At 40.2% G+C, this 21,538-nt stretch overlaps 1 protein-coding gene across 3 annotated transcripts in view; it reads right to left on the reverse strand.

Annotated features, from left to right (window-relative positions):
- Pak1 (p21 (RAC1) activated kinase 1) overlaps positions 1–21,538 on the reverse strand; it is a 120,107-nt gene that overhangs the window by 48,790 nt on the left and 49,779 nt on the right. The window contains exons 1-2 of one of the 3 annotated variants that reach the window (XM_059270956.1): positions 15,980–16,149; positions 1,372–1,582 (exon numbers count right to left, since the gene is read on the reverse strand). In XM_059270956.1, the coding sequence (XP_059126939.1) occupies positions 1,372–1,561 (190 nt within the window). In that variant the 5' untranslated portion in view covers positions 1,562–1,582; positions 15,980–16,149. Of the gene's footprint in view, positions 1–1,371; positions 1,586–15,979; positions 16,150–21,538 lie in introns of those variants that run through there. The other 2 variants (XM_059270947.1, XM_059270939.1) reach the window with 2 other exon arrangements.

A 21,538-nucleotide genomic window follows, 5' to 3' on the forward strand; every position in this document is an offset into this window, starting at 1 on the left:
GAACTAACATTCCAAACTAAACAGAAGAAACTTGGCCATTTTTTCATCTTAATGTATATATTAATAACAGTTAACAAGGGTCTTAAAGCAGGAGTTAAACCAATGTGCTAAGGGAATCTACAGAAAACACATAGCTAGAAAATAAAATGCAGGCTATTCAGTCATCTTTCAAGAACTTCTTGTAACTGCTTTCAACCGACAAAGATGCAGACTTGATCTTGAGGATAAGATTTATTTTCAGACCAAATTTGGCCTAAGGGTACTCAGTCAGATTTCCAGAAGAACCTCCAGGTCTACAGCTCTATAAAATAGAAATAGTTCACAATGGCCTGGTTTCTTTCTACCTACATAGACAAGCCTGATCCAATGGCATTGTGCAATATCTCATCTATATAAATATAGAGTTGCAGAGCTAAAAGAAACTGGCTCTGGCTCTCTCATTTTTTACATGGAAGCACTGACATCTACAGAGAAGTCACTGACATAAATCTGACAGGCAACTTGTGGAAGAAGCAAGACTACAACCCAGGTATCTAGATTCTTGGCACATAAAACTACTCCTTCAGTTGCGATGATGTATGAAGGTGCTGCTTCTATCCTGTTGTTCTAGATGGGAATCTTCTTTAAAAACAAACAAAAGGGGTTGGGGTGGCAGTTCAGTGGGTAAGAGTGCTGGCTATGTAAGAATGCGGATCTGAGTTAAAATCCCTAGAACCCATGTCAAAAGCAAGGTATGCCCGTGTGCATCTGTAATCCCATCATTGTTAGGGGGACAGAAACAGATGATTGCTGGGGCTTGCTAACTGCCTGCCTAGCTCCAAGTTCAGCAACAGAACCTTTCTTACAGGGAATAAGGTGGAATGTGATTGATTAGGATGCCCTCCTCTGATGAGACAGGAGCATGAGCATACTATCCACACATGCTATACAGCACACACACTACATGTATGCCACACACATGCACCAGCTCTATTGATACATAAGCAATCTGAGAAAAAGAAAATTCCAAACAGAGGTATTTCAAAAGTCCTTAGGTTTTATGATTTCATAAACATTTTAAAAAGTTAAAAAGAAAAGAAACAGATACATACAAATGTCTACAATTTGTCTGATACCTGGCAAGAACAAAATTATTCTTAGAATTTTGTTCAAATATAATACTAAACAATAAATCAAATTTTCATTTGGCTTTAGCCACTTTAGGAAGGCAAGACTTGGGGAATAGTTAACAAGAAAATAAAAGGTACTGACGGAGAATTAAGTCAGGGAAGGCCAGATCTTTCATCTAGACTATTAGGAGGGGAAAAGATGCTCTGCTTTGTCTTTTCTTCTTAAAGCACAAAAATTATGAAAGTAAATTAGGTACTGTACTTTTATCTCCAGGTAAGATGGATCGGTAAAATCGGTCCTTCTTTTTCTTCTCCTCTGGGTTTGGAGGCAGAGGTTTGGAGCCGTGGTTCAGGGTCCCAGTGTCTTTGCTGCCAGCTCCAATCATAGTGCTGGTGTTTCTCATGGGAGGGGCTGGGGGTTTGTCCTGGATGTCTAAGCCGTTATTTGACATTGTCACCACCACCAGCAGCAGCTACTAGAATCAAAAGAAAGAACATGGTAACATTCTTAATATTTATTAGCGCAATAATATATAAATATATTTATTTATTAAATACCTATTTAAATGTTTTAAATTTCAAATTATACAGCCCTTCTGCTACTAGCCATGAACACTGCTAGCCTATTTAGTCAGTAACCCAGATGTAAGTCCCTACCGTGAGCCAAACACTGCTAAAAATTCACCAAGATTTTGCTTTTCTCTGCGTTCTCTTATCTCAGAGCCTATACAAAAAAAGAAGTACACTTACACTATAGTTGAAAAGCAGACCTGGACCAGGCAAAAACTCAGTGGGAAATCCAGTAATACTAGATGTAGTGAAATCCCATAGCCTCTTTGGTTCCATTCATTCATCTACATGAAGATTAACTATAAATAGTGGTTCTCAACTTTCCTAATGCTGCGACCCTTTAATACAGTTCTTCATGGTGTGGCGAACCCACCATCATAAAATTATTTTGTTGCTATTTCATAACCGTAACTTTGCTACTGTTATGACTCATAATGTAAATATCTGATATGCAAGATATCTGATATGTGACCCACAGGTTGAGAACCACTGAACTAAAACATCCTGCAGCGTTCCATGTATTGAGTTTGCTGACATCTAATTTTATAACTTTAGACAAGTTACTCTTTCCCTGTATAGATGAGACTATTGCCAACTGTCAGTGAAACTTCTGTTTTTATAGCTAGTTTCACCAGGACCAAACAATATTCCTCCATTTACATATTACCCATACCCTCTTTCAGGTTGCACTGGCAAACACGATCATATGCCCACAAACTTACAGTACTTATACTTCTTGGTCCTTCACAAGAAAGGTACTACACTTGTGCCAGTTCTTCTGGACATCCCTCCTCCAAAATTCTACCTGATTCTAAATATACACTATTCAAGGCAGCAACCATCCTGCTTAACTTACTAGCATTTTCCTATGCTTTTGGAAAACAGAGTAAAATTTACAAGAGGAAAATCTCCAATGATATGCTAACAAGGGGTTTTAATGAAAACAAGTATTATTACCTTAAAATATGTTCTAGTTCTTGACAATAGATAGATATGAATGTGTCCAGAGTTTATATTGTCTCCTTATTAATGCAAGTAGTGGTAGAAATTTTATCTTTAATCACAACTACTTAGAATATAGTCTCCCTGGAGTAAGATGCAACAGTGCTTTAGAAATTAAAAGCTTCCCAAAAAAACTCCATAAAAATCACCAGTCACTTTTAGAAATTGATTGTCAGGGCCTAACACCCATAAGCCTTGATTTAGTATGCCTGGGTTAAGACTATTATTTCAAAATAGTTCTGTATTTTGAAAATAAATAGCCTCAATGTCAGCCAGATTTGCATACCACTGCTTCAGAAATCAATTCTTTAAAATGCAATAAATTTCCCATTCTAAAAATTAAAAAGATTAAGACATAGAAAGAACTCTGATAAAATACTATATTCAATAAAAGTAATGGTTTTCATAAATTTATAAAATTCTGTAATAGTCTTTTTAATATTCTCTAGTAAAGGGAAAATCTGATTTCTTCCACCCAGATTTTTTTCCTCAATGGCTTCTCCAGGGGCCATCCAAAGAAATCTACTATTTTGTATTTTAAACTCCTTCACTGACATGTCAGAATAAAAGCTAATGCTGTTTAGCTTCTTCAAGAGGCCTGCTCTTATTTGAGCAGGCCCATTCATCAGTCACACTACCACTCCTTCTAATTCCTCTTACAATTTCAATTTCTTTCAATATGCCATCATTTTCACACCTCTGTCCCTTCACACGTGATGCTTCATCTGCCTATTTTCCCTATCAAACAGTGAACTCACCCATCCTTGGAGGATTAATTCTGTTATTTCTTCTATGGCACCTTCAGAAAATATTTTGAACTCCAAAAAGTTAGGTCCAAGGCAATGGGTTTATTTCCAGGTTATCATATTTCTTTGTATTGTTATAATTATTTACAGATATATCTTTCCCAGGAGCCATTCTGTCATCTGTGCAGACCAACAGTGCCTTACCTTTTTAACTTACGGTAGATACATGTTAATTAATACAGTTTATAGGAAGAGATATGTACTGCCTTGAAAAGAATTTATTAGTACAAATGAAATTCAAAGTCTTTATAGTATGACATCAATTGGTCTTACAAACTAAGGCTATACACAGTCTACATTCAATTTATGCCTCAGAAATCTCTGAACTTGCCAAGCTGGCTTGCTTGCTTGCTTCCTTCCTTCCTTTTGTTCTGTCTTTCTTTCAAGTGCTAGGGACATAATTCTGGGCATTATCACCAATCTACACTGCCTGCTAGCTCATCAAATATTCTTTTTTGTTTTGTTTTTTGAGACAGGGTCTCACTATGTAGCTCTGGCTGTCCTGGAACTCACTCTGTAAACCAGGGGACCTCAAACTCACAGAGATCCACCTGCCTCTGCCTCCTGAGTGCTGGGATTAAAGGTGTGCACCACCACACCTGGCCCTCACCAAATACTCTTACACACACTGAAGAGAGAGAGAAAAGGAGCATGGAACAGGGAGATGTCAGGCTCTGTGTCAATGATTTCTCTCTTGATTAATTAAAATCTTATTTAACTTTTTAAAGTCAAACTCAACTGGATTTTTTTAAAATTCATCTTGGCCAACCTTTGGTCCTTTTCGAACAAACAATATCAAAATAAGTAAGGATACTTCTGCTAATCCAAACTGACTATCTGGGTAACTTTTTAAATGTATTTCTTCTATTTTCACTTCCCAGATATGACTGCCTTTGCCTTCTCTTCCAGCTCTAACTCAGGTTCCTCAGCTCTTCCAAGAAAGCCTTCAGTGTCATAGTTGGCAATGCCCTCCTTCTCCAGGCTGCCAGTTCCAAAATTATACTCCCACAGCTACCTACTACCCAAAACAGGCTCTCCCTGGCCTCCAGACTTTCAACCAGCAGCTTCATTTAATGTAACTCCCATTTAGGCCATAGGCCAGGATTATGCCAGGAAAGCATCACCAACCATCTTGATACATACTTTTTTCATGTTTAGTCACTTTATCATGTTTAAGAGAATTCTTAGCAGGTAGATTAACCAAAACTCTATTGGAATCTAATGTTTAAAACCTTGAACCGCATGATGCCAGCTTGGGTCGTCCTGCCTATACTGGAAACCTTCAGCAGTAGGATATCTATAATCTCAAAAGGCAGCCTAGTCTACCTTTGTTCACTTCATTTAAAGAGTTCTCACATAAGTTCTGTCTCTCTCATTCTGCACTACAACTATCTGTTTGCACACTTGCCTCCCCCTTCATCACCCTCAGCTAGTCTTGACACTATGGACCCCTTAAGAACAAAGTTCATATCTTACATAGTTTTCAGTCCCTTACTCCATCCCTGGCAAAGAATGAGTAATTAAAAAAGGGATTAGCTTGAACTGTTTAGGAGGCACCCAGGCAGTGGGACTGGGACCTGTGCATGAGCTGGCTGTTTGGAACCTGGGGCTTATGCAGGGACACTTCGCTCAGCCTGGGAGGAGGGAGCTGGACCTGCCTGGACTGAATCTACCAGGTTGAGCTGAATCCCCAGGGGAGTCTTTGCCCTGGAGGAGATGGGAATGGGGGATGGGATGGGAGGAAGGGGGGTGGCGGGAGGGGGAAGGACAGGGGAATCCGTGGCTGATATGTAAAATTTAATTAAATTATAAAATAATAAAAAAAGGGATAGTGAACATAAGAACGAACAAATATAAGATCAAGTAAAATAAACAAGAATAAGTATTCCTTTCCACACTTGAACATCATCTTTTAGAGCTATTCAGAAAACCTCCCCCACAGAATTTTAAGTATTTGAAATAACCTTTCAAGACATTCAAAACTTTCTTTTCAAAACTAAACATTCCTAGTACCTTCAAACTATATTCATTCACAAAAACTGTGCTTTCTTAACCACTGCCCTCTGAGCTTACTTGGGCTTAGGTTTTGGCAGTACTTTCCAGTTTCCCTCCAGCCCTCCAATCAGCCCTTTCCTACTATTTCTCCAAGAGTCTTATCTGTCTTTATAGCCACTTCCAGCACCTGGGGAAGTGAGGAGGAGATCCCAAGGGAAACCTGCTAACTAGACTAGCCAGGATGGTGAGCTCCAGACTTATGGAGAGACCTCAGTAATAAAGTCGAGAATGACCAAGGAAAAAAACTCAAGGTCAATCGCTGGCTTCCACATGTGTATGTACTTGCATACATGTGTCAGCACACATAAGAACATGTATACACACATGCATACACCTGTAATCCCAGCACAGAAACAAGAGAACTGAAGGTCTGAGGTCAGGCTATGTTACATAGCAAGACTCTATCACAAAGAAAGGAAGGGAGGGAGGAGAGAGGGAATATTAATTGAAAATAAAATCTTTTTTTTTTTAAAGAAAAAATATAACTAAAGTGGGACATAGCAGAACACTGTAGGCCTGCTATGTTCTGTCTCACACATAGGCAGAAAAATGGCCTTTTCTAAGCAGTTTTTAGATCTGGACAGTAAATTCCCCATGTTAAAATAAATTTTAAAAAAAAACACTGTTGATTAAAGAACAAGGCTATAGAGAAACTACAATAAGAAAAGAGGTGTTCCCTAAAGGAAAAGCCAGCTGTTATCCATCTGCACTGAGAAATTTGGGATGTCTTGAGTTCACAACATGGGACCTGGAGTTTAGGACAGTCCTTTACATTTCCCAAGTGAATTGCTGAAATCCTATGAAAGTGTTTCCCTAGAGAACCAACTGGTTTAATTACTTTTACATACAACATTTCAGCCATTATTTGGAACAAGTATTTTAATAATCACTAACATCAGATCATACTTCAGAGTTTATAAAATCTTGGAAACCTACTTGCTAGGTATCACTTTTCTCATTCTAGACTCTGTTAGGTACTGGAAATAGAACAGTGAATAAATCCAAAGAAGCATAGTTTCAGAGATGTTGCCAGTCACCCCACAATACCACATAGTGGGCACAAGAGGCAGGGACCTGAAAAAAAATGCTTGTGTGATCACTGTACCACACTGTTACCTCTAGAAGCAAAGGGATAAGCTACACAACGTCTAATTTGCTTTAACTTTTAAAACAACTTCATTACATTTATTTATTATGTGTTTGCATGCTCATGCACTGTATGCGTGGGGATGTCAGAGGGAAGGTGTAGGAGTCAGTTGTCTCTTTCACCATGTGAAATTAAACTCTGGAAATTAAACTCAGAGCAGCATCAGACTTGAGAAGTGCCTTTCCCCACTGAGCCATTTCGCCCATCCTCTAATATACTTCCTAGATAATCCCTCAGATCATAATTTAAAATAAAAGGAGAGTGGCGAGACGTTGCTCAGTGGCAGAATAGCATGAAAGTGCTGAGTTCAATTCCCAGCACTGTACAAAAAAAAAAAAAAAAAGAAAAGAAAAAGAAAAATTGTTAGGTGTTTACAATAAATTATTCAACACAATGAAGGAGGGATAGGAAGAAGAAATAAAGCCTACTCCACATACTAACTACATTTCTAACTTTGAACAACCCAGAGCAGCTGCACACTGGCATGGCCAACACTCAGGCCTGAGGAATACTGTATGCCCTTGGTGCCTGCTTATTAGAATCTGATCTTTAATTAAATCGTGCCAAGAGGTTTGCTTTGGCAGGACCCTGGAATGCCGCAGCCTTGAATTTGCTGAGGGATGTCCTTCTGATGCGTCAAAGGCACCCCCCTCTGCAGCCTTCCGCCAGCCACTCGCTCTAGTATAGCAACAAGAAAGCAGCTGCTGGGGCAGCAGGAAGAAAACTGTAGGTGCTTTTGAGCTGTTATGAAAGCTACTTTAATTCCTGATCCTCCGCCGACTCTTGAGTAAAACACAAACAAGACTACCTAGTTTAGAGTTCAGAACTAAAACATAAAAGCTGTTTAAAAGAGACAGTGCCTAGCATGCTGCCTGGCACAAAAAGATGTCCCACAAATAAACTTGTTTCTTCCTCATCCATTTTCCTAGTTTCACCCTAACCATTCCCCAACGCCATCATTCTATCAATGCATTTTCATGTCCCCACCTTTACCTACACTGTTCTATCTGCCCAAGATGTCTCAGGGAGTCTGCCTAGCAAACTCCTGCTCATTCCTCAAGGCCCAACTGAACTCACTTCCTCTAAGAAACTTGCCTCTTCCCTCAAACTTTAATTGCATTTTATACATACTTTCATGAAGCAATGTCAAAGTTTCACCTGCACTGCTTGTGGTCCACTAGGCAAGGAATAACTCGAGGGATAAAACTTTGATGAATCTCTATGTCTCTAGGCCTCTACCCAGCACAGACATGGAGTACCTCAAGTAATGAGCAACAGCCCACTTCCTAAGGCAATCTGGCTTGGTAGAAAACATACAGAAACTGGAAGGCTTCTGAAGGGTCAGCCAATTCCAAACCAAAAGGAATCTGAAACCTATCAGGGTATATAATTTACCTAAACTTACTAAATTAAATACTGACATGGGCATGACTAATTTCTTAATTATTTTGATTCTCTTAAAAGTATTCTTTAGACACTAATTATAATTTGAGACAGTGCTATACTGAGAGGCTTCCCAAAGTTAAGAGGAATACGAAAGGCAACAAAGATGTGGAAATGGAAAAGATTTGGGAGTAAAAGACTGAATTCACTTAGTCTTGCCCTGTGCTTATGTACTTAGACACACACACACACACACACACACACACACACACACACACACCCCTCCTGTGCTCACTCCTAACACCCCCTATTGATTCAAACTCTTCTATTTCTGACTGGAACTTTCCATTTGCTGTTGGCTAGCTCTCCTTTGCATGCTAGCCTTAAAAGAAACCTGAAGAGACTCTTCTAACAGCCACTGCAACCCCCACTCCCACCTCCACCCCCCAAAACTGGAGGCTGTCTGTTCTCTCACACTTATCCTACAGACTTTATCCTTAATTTTCGGTGCTATTTGCAAAGCATCTCTTTACCTCTGTCTAGAGAAAAGGCTGTGTTTTGTGAGGCCCCTCTGCTGGCTGCTATCACACTTACTGCTCACTTCCGCATCACTCTCACTCAGTTCCCGATTGTCTGTTTCTTCACCCCTCTCTTAGGTTGTCATTGTAGCTGAATGACTTCAACAGCCACAGTAATGACCCTGTCAACACCACTCCATTTTCTTACTTCAGGTCCAGTTTAGCAATACCCATGTGATCACACCCAGAGTCTGATCAAATATTTATCAACTCAAACATTATAAGTAAATCATACACCCTCTAAAAACACAAGCGCTAACTAGTTCAAGACTTTCCACTAAAATTCTGGAACTTCACCTTGACTTCTCTCCTTGTCTAGTCAGTCTCTCAAAATTACCCAAACCCAGAAGCTTAGAGAGTAAAGGTACTTGCTGCCAAGTCTAATGACTTCAGTTTGATCCCTGTGACCCACATGATTCATTCACACGCATAATCACACAACCATACACACACACACACACACACACACACACACACACACACACACACCTGCCTGTCTTTCCCTCCCTTTCCAAAATTCCAGTTCAGATAGTTGAATTCAACTCTCTCCCAAACGTCTCTAGACTGAAGTAGCAATGTCTAAGAACACTATAAAATCTGGTTAGCTGCTTTCATTTCAAAGTTATGATTATTTTCCTGTATGACACTATATGATTTCCCACTCCTCTCTAAGTGGATATCTTATTTTTAATAAAACAGAAATCTCCGTAGGAAAACTATTTTCCACCCCCAAAACTACATGCCTCCTTACACATACAACCATATTCTTCTTGCTCCCAGTTACACTGAAGTCCTGATGTCATTCCTTCCCTCAAAAATGATTTTCTTTTCCATATACTCTTTACTTGCCAGACTTCCTCCCTAAAACGACCTTTCAATCACACCAAGCTTTCTGTGTGATATAGTCAGTCATATGATATGCTGTTATTTAACAAATAATTGTGCATTTACAATGTATTAGTACTAATCTAGTTGGGTAAAACAAAATTCCTATGTTCGTGGAAATTATGTGTCTAGTAAGAGATGCAGACAAAAAATAAGCAATTCAATAAAACAGTGCCAAGTATAAATGTGCGTGTATGGGGGCAGGGTTGATCAGGACAGAATTGTTGAGGAATAAACACTTAAGCCTTGAATAGCTCAATGGTTAAGAAATGAGTGACAGCCAGGTGGTGGAGGCACATGATTTTAATCCCAGCACTCAGGAGGCAGAGGCAGGTGGATCTCTGAGTTCAAGGCCAGCCTGGTCTACAGAGTAGTTCCAGGACAGTCAGGGCTACACAGAGAAGCTCTGTCGGGGGAGGGGGGGAGGGATGAATGAGAAAAGAAGGAAGGAAGGAACGAAGGAGGGAGGGAGGGAGAGAGGGAGGAAGGAAGAGAGAGAAAGAAATGAGATGACGGGTTTTAGTAGCATCCAGAAGATGACCATTCTAAGCAGATAGAACCACAAATACAAATATAGAATATGGAACTATATATACTGGGCACCAGAACAGCAAAAAGACCAACAAGATTAAAGTTTAATTAATAAAGAAAAAATAGGTCAAGACACTGAGATTGAGTGATTAAGGCTACAAATTCTGTGATAGAATGATTGCCTGTTTGTTCACAGCCCTGGGTTTGAGCCCCAACACCAGACAGAAAGAGTGGGGAGATGGAGACAGAGGCAGAGAAACAGAAAGAAAGATTAGCGATATAGTCAGATTGTGCAGGGCCTTCTAAGCCACAGTAAGAATCTGGATAGTACAGCAACTGGAGGAAAGCACTGGGTTTTAAAGCAGTGATCTGATTCGTAATTTAGACAGACCACTCTAGTCAGAGTAGAACAGATTACAGGGGAAAATAAAGGAGAAACCATTAAGAAGTTACAAAAATCAAGGTAAGAACTCACGGCTACATATACAAACACTATACAGTATCCTATGTGTGCGTACATACTCTCCTCTGACACCAACATCCTCTTCCAAACACCACTTATGTTTTTGCTTGCCCTCAGAAGCAGAGCTTCTCAAAAGAATTAAAGAATTATCTATCAATATTTAAAGCACTATCTCTACTACCTTCCCTTTTGTGCCAAGTGGCATCCTTCCTATTTCACCAAAAGTATTCTTGTCAAGATTGCCAATCATTTCCATCTTGAAAAAACAAATGATCATTTTTCTGTCCCGTCCTTGCTCAATTTCTCATCAGCAGTCAATATAATTAACCTCAGTTCTCTTTTAAATACTCTTTCTTGGATTCTCTTACCCTTCTATCTTACTGCCTTCTCTTCTCCCCTCTGTATACTCTTCCTTCTGTATCTTTCACACATCCAAGACTCCGGGCCCTTTATTCATACAAAACACTCTCCCCAAGATGACCTCACCCAGCCCAAAGGCCTTACATAACACCCTTATTGTTCATGACACCCAAGTTTTACCTTTTAACCAAAAAGCTCTCTTTCAGATTAATAACTTTATCTGGCAGTCAATTCTACCTACACTTCTGGTAAGTTGCAGGTACTGGCAAGAATTGCAGATAGTCACAGACCATTAAAGTTAACATGACCAAAAGGTATTCTTGGTTATCACAGCAACTATCACAAATTTTAATTATATTCATTTATTATACATCTCCTTAATAATCAGTAGCAACTAAATATGCTATTTACTAACATATACATAGTAACTAACAGCTGACTTTTAGATGTACTAGACTCTGACTCTGACTCTGCCCTCAAATGAATGCACAGCCTAATGGGAGGAGACTATGCAAAATTAACCTAACACTACAACAAGGACAAGTACTCCACTGAATGCATGCTGCACAAATCCAGAAGAGAGGCCCTAACAGCCAAGGAAGACTTTCTTAAGAGGTGACTTTAGAGTTTATTTTTGCAGGATACAAATAACTATTATCAACTGTGTAATTTTTATTTTTTTTATTTTTTATTTTGTTTTGGTTTTTCGAGACAGGGTTTCTCTGTGTAGTTTTGCGCCTTTCCTGGAACTCACTCTGTAGTCCAGGCTGGGCTCAAACTCACAGAGATCCGCCTGGCTCTGCCTCCCGAGTGCTGGGATTAAAGGCATGCACCACCACCGCTCGGCACAAATTTTATTTTTAAAAATTTATTTATTTTGATGTGCACTGGTGTATTGCCTGCATGTATATCTGCATGAGGATGCTAGATCCCCTGGACCTGGAGTTACAGACAGTTGTGAGCTGCCATGTGGGTACTAGGAATTGAACCCGAGTCTTTTGGAAGATAAGCCAATGTGTTTAATTACTGTGCCATCTCTCCAGCCCTATATTTTTTATTTTTTTATAAAATTACTTTTAAGCTTTATAATAAACTCTTCAGTGTTAATACAAATTATCTTTCATTTTATATATGAAACTTAGATTAACAAGCAAGTAATCAGTAATTACTAAAACAAAGAATTTGTCTGTTTATCACAAAGAATCACTAAAAATACAATCTTTTATATGGGCCTCCTACCATCTCTCTGATCTGAAAAAAAGACTTGATTACCAGTTGGCCTCCATTTTTGAGCATGGAGTTCAACTATCAGTCCTGAAAGCCTTCTCTATGTACCCCTCTTTTTCTTGTATTCACCAAGAATGAGACTCAAATGCGAGACTACTCGTGGCATCCTTAGGCTTCTGTGCTACAGCATCTGAGCGTCTTCTCAGTGTTTGAAGAGTGCATCCAGGAACACTAGAAATAACATGGGTCTATCGTGGTACAGAGTCTTCTCCTGCACTCATTGCTTCACCAGAGCCTCATCAACCCTACACGGTGTTACATTTCTAGTTTACACAAGTGAGTGATGTAACATCTACCTATCTGGTCTCTGGACTCTATCTTGTGCCAGAAATTGAATTGAAGAAAACGGGGAAGACAAAGGGGAGAGAGGGATCAAATAACTCAGGAAGGGTACTCAGCAGTGAGTCACTTAAATGGCCTGGAGCCAGAAATGAACAGGGACAAAGTCTGTTTCCTTCCAAGGTACTGAGAATTTGTTTTGCATGGCACAATCCTACCACACGTAAATTTGTTTTCTATCTCAGTAATATCTACACTCTAGTTCCAAAGACAGAAAAAACAAGAAAACTCTTTATACACAACATGCACATAATGTCACGAGATAACATGGTCTAAGCAAATTCCTATCACCATTACAGAAGACTTGAGTTTACAATCCAGCCCTGCCACTGATCTGTTGAACCTTTGTCTTCCTCCACTGCATCATCATAGCTCCCTGTGCTTCACTCTACACTACCACATCCCTTACCTGCAACAGAAGGCAGCAAATGAATCTAACTCCCACTGTTTTACCCAGCAACCAACACCGTAACTAACATGGTAGAGATGACTGAGAAAAAACTTCTTTTTAAAATCACATCTATTTATTTATGTGTGTGTGCTGGGGTAGTGGTGAGTGCATGCCATGGCTCAAGTATCTAGATGACTTGTAGGAGCTGGTTCTCCCCTTCCACCATATGGGACCTGGGAAAAGAACTCAGGTCATCACGCTTGGCGGCAAGCACCCTTACCTGCTGAACCATCTCACCAGCCAGAAAGAACAATTAATAATGGATGGATACCACATTGAAATCTTTTGTATATGTGTGCGCGCACACACACAATTCATATTCTAGATAGTGTCGATAAAACAATAATCCTGCCGGGCGGTGGTGGCGCACGCCTATAATCCCAGCACTCGGGAGGCAGAGCCAGGTGGATCTCTGTGAGTTCGAGGCCAGCCTGGGCTACCAAGCAAGTTCCAGGAAAGGCGCAAAACTACACAGGAAAACCCTGTCTCGAAAACACCAGAAAAAAAAAAAAGAAAAGAAAAAGAAACAACAATCCTGTCATTCTCATCTCTGTTCCCCTCTTATTCTCCCACTTTAGGGCACTGCCCAAGGGGGGTAAAATACAGAGCAAAAATAAACCACTCCAAAGAGCCCTAAGTCAGAAGAGAAAAGAATTAGCCTATATGGTCCCGTTACACATCCTATAATCTTTCCCTCCACACCCCAAATAACCACTATCTTTTTTTTTTTTTTTTTTTTTTTTTTTTTTTTTGGTTTTTCGAGACAGGGTTTCTCTGTGTAGCTTTGCGCTGTAGCTAGAGTTTTCCTGCCTGGCCCACATCAGGGCAAATCTCTCTCACCTGCCAGTCCCACAGCCTCAGACCCAACCAAGTAAACACAGAGACTTACATTGGTTACAAACTGTATGGCCGTGGCAGGCTTCTTGCTAACTGTTCTTACAGCTTCAATTAATCCATTTCCATTAATCTATACCTTGCCACATGGCTCGTGGCTTACCGGCATCTTCACATGCTGTTTGTCATCGTGGAGGCTGGCAGTGTCTCTCTGACTCAGCCTTCTACTTCCCAGCTTTATTCTCCTCTTTGTCCCGCCTACACTTCCTGCCTAGCCAATGGCCAATCAGTGTTTTATTTATTGACTAATAAGCAACACATGTGACATACAGAACATTCCCACAGCACTGCGCCTTTCCTGGAACTCACTTGGTAGCCCAGGATGGCCTCGAACTCACAGAGATCCGCCTGCCTCTGCCTCCCGAGTGCTGGGATTAAAGGCATGCACCACCACCGCCCGGCAATAACCACTATCTTGATGTCAAAGCCACCTTCCTCTTCAAAAGAACACTCTCTTGCCCCAAGATTCCACCTTCTTCTCTTCCTCCCACTACGCTATCTGTTCCTCTGTGCCCCCCCCCTCTCTCTCTCTCACACACACACACACACACACACACACACACACACACACACGTCAACAACCTCCTTTTCTTCCAATCAGCAGACCTCTGGGCTGCCAACTGGTAACTGGCTATCCCCCAGCCCCTCATCTAAATGAGGGACTCTACGTAAAGTCTCTTATCTAGCTGTATTTGTACTTGTTCTCCAGCTCCAGCCTTCAAGCTCTTGACTTTCTACTGTGCTTTTTCCCTATGCCCACGTTCTGCCATGGCTAAAGGGAAAAGATGGGGAACAGAACCAGGAAGAACGACTGCATATTGGGAGGCACCAAACACAGCTTGAGGGCTGTAAGGAGAGAGCTTGGCACTTAAAGAAAATAGAGTTTAAGTGAAAAACAAGGAAGCTAGAATGCTTGGACCTTACAAACATCACAGCAAAGGTCCCAAACCAGCAACCTACTCCCAGTGAGAAAGCACAATCAAAAATTCTAAAAGGAAAAGAAGAGAGTCTAACCAAGAGGGAGAGGATCCAGGGGAGAAAAGAAAAGACAAAAAAGAAAAACTGGTTATGGAGGCGGAAGAGACGAGAAGTGGAAAGCATGAGGACAAGGAAAGGAAGAAAGGAAAACGGTGAGGTGGGAAAACGGGGGAGGGGCAGGCAAGGAAAAAGGACCAGGAGGAGGGAGAGGAAGGCTTGCCAGAGGAAATGCATAGCTTTTTTGAAACTGAAATGAGAAAGAAGGTCTACAATAATCAAGGTACATTAGTATTTGTATTTCTTGGTGCCAAACAATGAGGAATTACAGTGATTAAGACATTACACAATCTCAAGCTCTGTCATTTACTTAGCAGATCAACAACAGGGCTCCAGAGAAGACAGCCTAGTTTACAGCAATGGTCTAAGTACCAAAGAACTGACCAGTTCAGAGAAAAAGAGTAACAGACTGACACCGTTTCCTCTCAACCCCACCTACAGTCAGCACACCTACACTTGCCCCCAACATGAGCACCAGTATTTTCAGCCCGTCTTGCCCTGAAGTCACTGGCTCTCAACAGACCAGCAAAATGTACACCGAAGACTGGCTCCTCGGTCTCTATCCAGCTTACTTTTGCAAGGTAACCTGACAGCCTAGGGAAGCCCCAGTTACAAACAACGGTAAACCCTTCTCCACAAATAAGGAAACTGAGGCTCCCAGAGGCTGCTGCCTAAGCAGGAACAGCTCCAGGGGGCTCCTATCTTCCCTGCATCTCCTACCAGGGAACAGTACCTCTGGTCCCAGTAAGCTGGCAGCTAAACCACAGCACAGAAAAGCATCACCCAGGCCACCAAGCAGAAGCATGCTTACAAAGGAGAGGGGGCCCCTGAGGCTCACAGTTCCCCAAAAATCCAGCTTCCCCTTCATAACCTTCCCTAGCCAGATCTCTAATTCCAGTACAGGCCTAGCCCTGAATGGGCTTATCTCAAGGTTCCACCCTCAGGCCCCTTCCCTCATTAAGAGTCCCATAAGGTAAGTGGAATGTAATGTTCTTCCCATTCTACCCCGGAAGGCAGCAAGACACCCCCTCCTCCTACCCTCGCTAAGCCCAGCTATGCCAGGCCCAGGAAAGGCCAGCATTACCTGGCGGGGAGTATAGGGCCCAGCATCTCTGATGATCTTGTGTATCTGTCGCAGAGCCGCACCTCTCCCTGTTCAGCAGTTGGGACAAAGCCCAGGCTGAACCAGCCCGACAAGCTGGATTCGGCCGGGCGCAGCAGCGCAGCTACCCAGCTCCGGAGGAGCAGCACACTCCGGCCCTCGTAGGGCGGCAGCAAAGACAGAGTGGCTCAGTGAAGGGGCGGGGAGGGAGGGAGGAACAGAGAAAGGGAGGGGAAGGGGGCGGGGAGAGCACTCCCCGCCCCCTTCTTTCTGAAGAGGTGCTGAGGGGCGGGAAACAGCTACATTCCCACCATTCTGGTTGTCTCTGCTGTTCTCCCAACTCAGGCTCCAACAAGAGGTGCCAGGCAGGTCTTCTAGAGCCGCCAGAGTCCTCCTGAGCACCAGGGTCAAGAAGAAAACCAGAGGTCCTCTGTGCTTTAGTTTGCAGTCAGGTACTGAGGGAGTCTTTCCTAGACCTCCTCAAATCAGATTCTTTGTTGTTGTTACATTTTGTTTGTTTGTTTGTTTGTTTAATTTGGTTTAGTTCTATGAAACAATGTGTCAACCCAGGCTGGTTTAGAACTCATTTATGGACCCTGAACTCCTGATAATTCTGTCTCAGCCTCCTAAGTGCTGGAATTACAGTTATATAATCACTGCCCAGACTTAAAGTAGTTTTAAGATGGTCATTCACCTTCATACCCTGTCCATTCTAATTTATACAGGATGAATGACAGAAAAGGAGAGAAAAAGAGAAGGAAAGAATCTGACATGGTCTTTATAGTTTTCACACACACATACAAAATTCAAAATGGATCATAGATCTAAATTCAAGACTATAAAAATGTCTATAGTATAATGCAGTAGAAAATCTTGACTGTAGTTGTTTGTTTGTTTTTTACCCTTTGGGGGCCCACAACCCAGCTCCCAAATAAATACATGGAGACTTATTCTTACTTATGAATGCCCGGCCTTAGCTTGGCTTGTTTCTAGCCAGCTTTTCTAACTTAAATTATCCCATTTCTCTTTAACTATATTTTGTCTCCCTAGATTTCTCCTCCTATTTATTCTCTCTGCCTGGCTGCCCCACCTATTTCTCTCACCTGCTTATCTATTGGCCATTCAGCTCTTAATTAGACCAATCAGGTGTTTTAGGCAACATAAAAGACTGCAACACATCACTGCATCATTAAACAAATATTCCACAGCATAAACAAATGTAATACATCTTAAATTACTATTCCACAACACTTGATCTTGATTTAGCAATGGTTTTTTAGATACATCATCAAAGACACAATCCATTTAAGAAACACTACACAAGTTGAACTTGATTGAAACATGAAACTGTTCTTCAAAAAACAATGCTAAAAAATGAAAAGACACCGGGCAGCAGTGACGCACACCTTTAATCCCAGCACTCAGGAGGCAGAGGCAGGTAGATCTCTGTGAGTTCAAGGCCAGCCTGGGCTACAGAATGAGTTCCAGGAAAGGCTCCAAAGCTACACAGAGAAACCCTGTCTTGAATATCAAAAACAAAACAAAACAAAAATGAAAAGACAAGACACAGACAAGAAAAAGACATTTGCAAGATATATGTACATAATGTACTTTATGTACATATTCAAAGTATATAAAGGATTTGTATCCAAAATACACAAGGAATTCTTTAAATTTAGCAGTAAGAAAACAATTCAATTCAAAAAAAATGGGGGAGCAGCTGGGGACTGTAGCTCAATGTTAGAACATTTGACTGAAATGCACAAGGCCTTAGGTTCGATCGCACGATGAGGGGTGAGTGGGGTGGAGATCCACCAACTATGGAGCTAAGGTTGCACTGGCAATATTTTAGCACCAGTGAGATGCCTCAGTGGGTAAAAACACTGGCTTCAGAAGCCTGATGACCTAAGTTCAATCCCCAGAACCCACTTAAATGTAGAAAGAGAGAACTGACTCCACAAAACTGTCCTCTGACTTCCACATGCATGACATGACATGTGCATGCCACACCACAAAATAAACAAATAAATAGGTATGTAGATAAAAAAATAAATAAATGAGAACACGGTTATTCGCGTACTGGTAGAGTACTTAGGAAGCTGAAGCAGGTGGATCATGAGAGTTCCAGCACAATGAGTTCCAGGCTACATGGTAAGACCCTATCTTAAAAAACAGGTAGAGGCAAAAGATCTGAACAAAAGGTTTACCAAAGACAATAATCATACAAAAAGATACTCAACATAGTAAGTCATTAGGGAACTGCAAATTTAAACAATGATGTGATACTACTATTAATTCCTACCTAAGACAATATTAAAGTCACAAATACTGACAACAATGCTGAAGATGATGTAAAACAACAGGAACTCTTATTGCTGCTGAAATACAAAATGGTCAATCATTTTAGAAGACAACTTGGCAGTTTCTTACAAAGCTAAATATAGGCTTAGTAAGCAATTCAGCAATTGAACAGTTAGGTATTTACCCAAATGAAAATTGATTGCAGCCCACCCAAAAAAGTCCCCCTAGTTCATATAAGAGCCCCAAACTGGAAGCAATCAAGACATTGTTTAATTAGTAAATGAATGAACTATGATAAGTCCATACAATAGCATACGCAAAAAGGAAACTATCAAGCTACAAATGGATATGACAAAACCTTAAACGCAGGTTGCTAAGTGAAAGAAGCCATTCAGAAAAAGCACTGCATGATTCCAACTACATGATATCCTAGAAAAGGCAAACTACAAAAACAGTAAAAGTGTGGGAAGAGAAAGCTTAACAAATACATAAGTAAAGCATGGGACATTTTTAGAATAAAGAGTCTCACACCACTGTAATAATAAATACATGGTATAATGCATTTTTCAAAACCTACAAAACTACACAACAGAAAGAGCAAACTAATTCAAACTACAGACTTCAGTCAATAATAATGTATTCAATACTGGTTCAACCAACTGTATTGTAAAATTCTCATAATAAAGGAAACTAAAAGCTGGAGAGGGCTCAATGAATATTCCGCTAAATTTTTTAATAAATCTATAACTGCACTGAAAATGATTATAAAAGAGAAAATACTAAGAAAAAACAAAGACATGGATAAGATGTGCTTTTTTTTTTTTAACAAAACTCATTTGACATAAAATGACTGTCGATTGCTGTAAGTATCTAAATACCTCTCAATTTCTCTGCTTATCTCACTACAGACTGTGAACAGTGCAAACTATACTTTGAGTGGTGGCATTTTAGGGCAACTTCCACTAAACACAGAGCTGTTTGCAATAACCCCAAGGGATTATTCTTAAATACAATCTACTATTACCTCCTTTAACTATACTTAGTACTTCTAATAATTCAAAAGCTACATTAAAGTGTTAGCCACTGCAATGCCTTTGGATGACATTGAACTTAGGTAGCTCAAGCCACCATTCTCATAAGAATAGCATAATGCTAAGTCTCCTTCAGCCCAATTCGTTGAGACTTAAATGCAGAATTTAACAGTCCTCCTCTTAAATTTCATCTTGTCAGCTTCAGGGCATCTATTCAGTCTGTCATCTAGCACATTGGCTTTCCCTTCTAGTCATTACCATCTGCAAATCTACAAAAATATTAATTATGCAGTTTTTTGAAATATTTATTAAACAGTCATCATGAACTCTTTTTTGTCTCTCTGCAGTACTGGGAAATGAACTCAGGGCTCTCAGACCCAATGCCAGACAAACCTTTTACCAATGAAATACACTCCTATCCCTTCTTTTTCCTTTTTTTCTGTCTTCTTACTTTTTCAGACAGAATGACACTAAGTTGTTCAGGCTATCTTTGAATTCACTCTGTAGCTCAGGCAAGCCTTGAAAATTTGTGGTTTTCCTACCTCAACCTCCCCAGTAGCTAGGATTATATGCCTGAAGCACTATACCCAAGTCCATCAAGTGCTCTTGCATTATCTAGATTTTACAGATTAAAAATGATGAAGAAATTACCTACATCTAAAGGAAATCACCAACAGAGGTCGACATATGTAGGACAACTAAAAAGTAACCCAGGTAAAGTGACACACCTATTATCCCTGCCATTTGGAAGTGGAGGTAGGAGGATCTGTAATTCAAAGTTATCCTCATCTACAAAGCAACTTAGGCCAGCCTGAGCTACATGAGACCCTATCTTTAAAAAAAAAAGACACAAGAAGGCCAGGCATGGTAAGATACAACTTTAATCCCAGCAGTTTGAGTTTCAGACCAGCCAGGACTACACGGCTACAGAGTGAGATCTTAACAAAACAAAAACAAAAATACCCACAAGCATATAAACAGACTAAAAAGTGATATACTAGACAACCAAACATGTAGAGTGAAGTAAAAGAAACAAAAAAGTCTATCACATAGTATGAAAAGACCAAATTCAGGTATCTTCTGTTCAGCCTTCAATTCTGAAAAATTATTGATAAAACATACTATTTTTATAGATAACCAGCACAGGCAATCAAATGTCATCATTGCCCCCTTTCACTTTGCCCCCTCTCACTTTCAGTACTGATATAAGAAACTGGCTCCCTTCCCATTAAGGGTAGGAGGAAAGGGGAAATTATGTAATTACATTTTAATTTTTAAAGATAAGAAAAAAAATACAATATTTATTGACCCTTTAAAGAAAAACTTAGCTCCTCTGATGACACACAAACTTGTGGAATTGAGGCAAGCTGATGAGTACAACGGCTTTACTTATTACTGAAGACTAACAACAGCTATGATCAAAGATGAAAAGAGATGTCAGGTGTGGTGGTGCACACCTACAATTCTAGCACTCAGGATGCACAGATAGGTGAATCACTGCAAGACCAAGGTTAGTCAGTGATACAGAGTGACATCCTGTCTCTAAAATAAGGAGGAAAGGAAGGGGAAAAGGTAGAACTGAAGGAGGAGAAGGGATTTAGAGATGAGGCTATATATTTGAAAAAAGAAATTAAATCAACAAGGTAACATGTGACTTACTGAAATCTACATGAGTTAGTAGTTCTGTGTAGTAACTTCCTTACATTTATTATATAGCCCTTTGATTTACAAAGTAAATAATTGACAAATTATAAACTGTGGACCTTGGACAGCAATATTTTGTCTGTGAAGTCTTCTTACACCTGACTAGGCCCTTTTAGGTCACATATCTGGCCTATGTAGGCATATGAGCATGTACCACTTGCTAACTCTATTATAAAAGCAAATGATCAATAATACCAATTAGAAAAATTGGTTTTGTTTAGAAACCAAAGCTTTCAATTTACTTGTTTATGTACTTAACTAGTGCTTACTATGACTGGAATAGCCATAGGGTTTGAATTGGTTTTGTTTTGCAACCACAAACAATTTTCAACATTTGCTGAATGGAAATTGTAATCTTCTAAAACCACGACTAAATGTATGAGAAAGTCAGTTAACAATGGTAATTCTGGTGTAAAATAACCATGTAATGTGTCATTCTTTCTTGAAGTAATTAGATGGCAAGGCCTACTAAGGACACTTCTGAAATGAGGTAGAGTATAAAATA

The sequence above is a fragment of the Peromyscus eremicus genome, chromosome 1 (assembly GCF_949786415.1).
Source record: "Peromyscus eremicus chromosome 1, PerEre_H2_v1, whole genome shotgun sequence".
NCBI lineage: Eukaryota > Metazoa > Chordata > Mammalia > Rodentia > Cricetidae > Peromyscus > Peromyscus eremicus.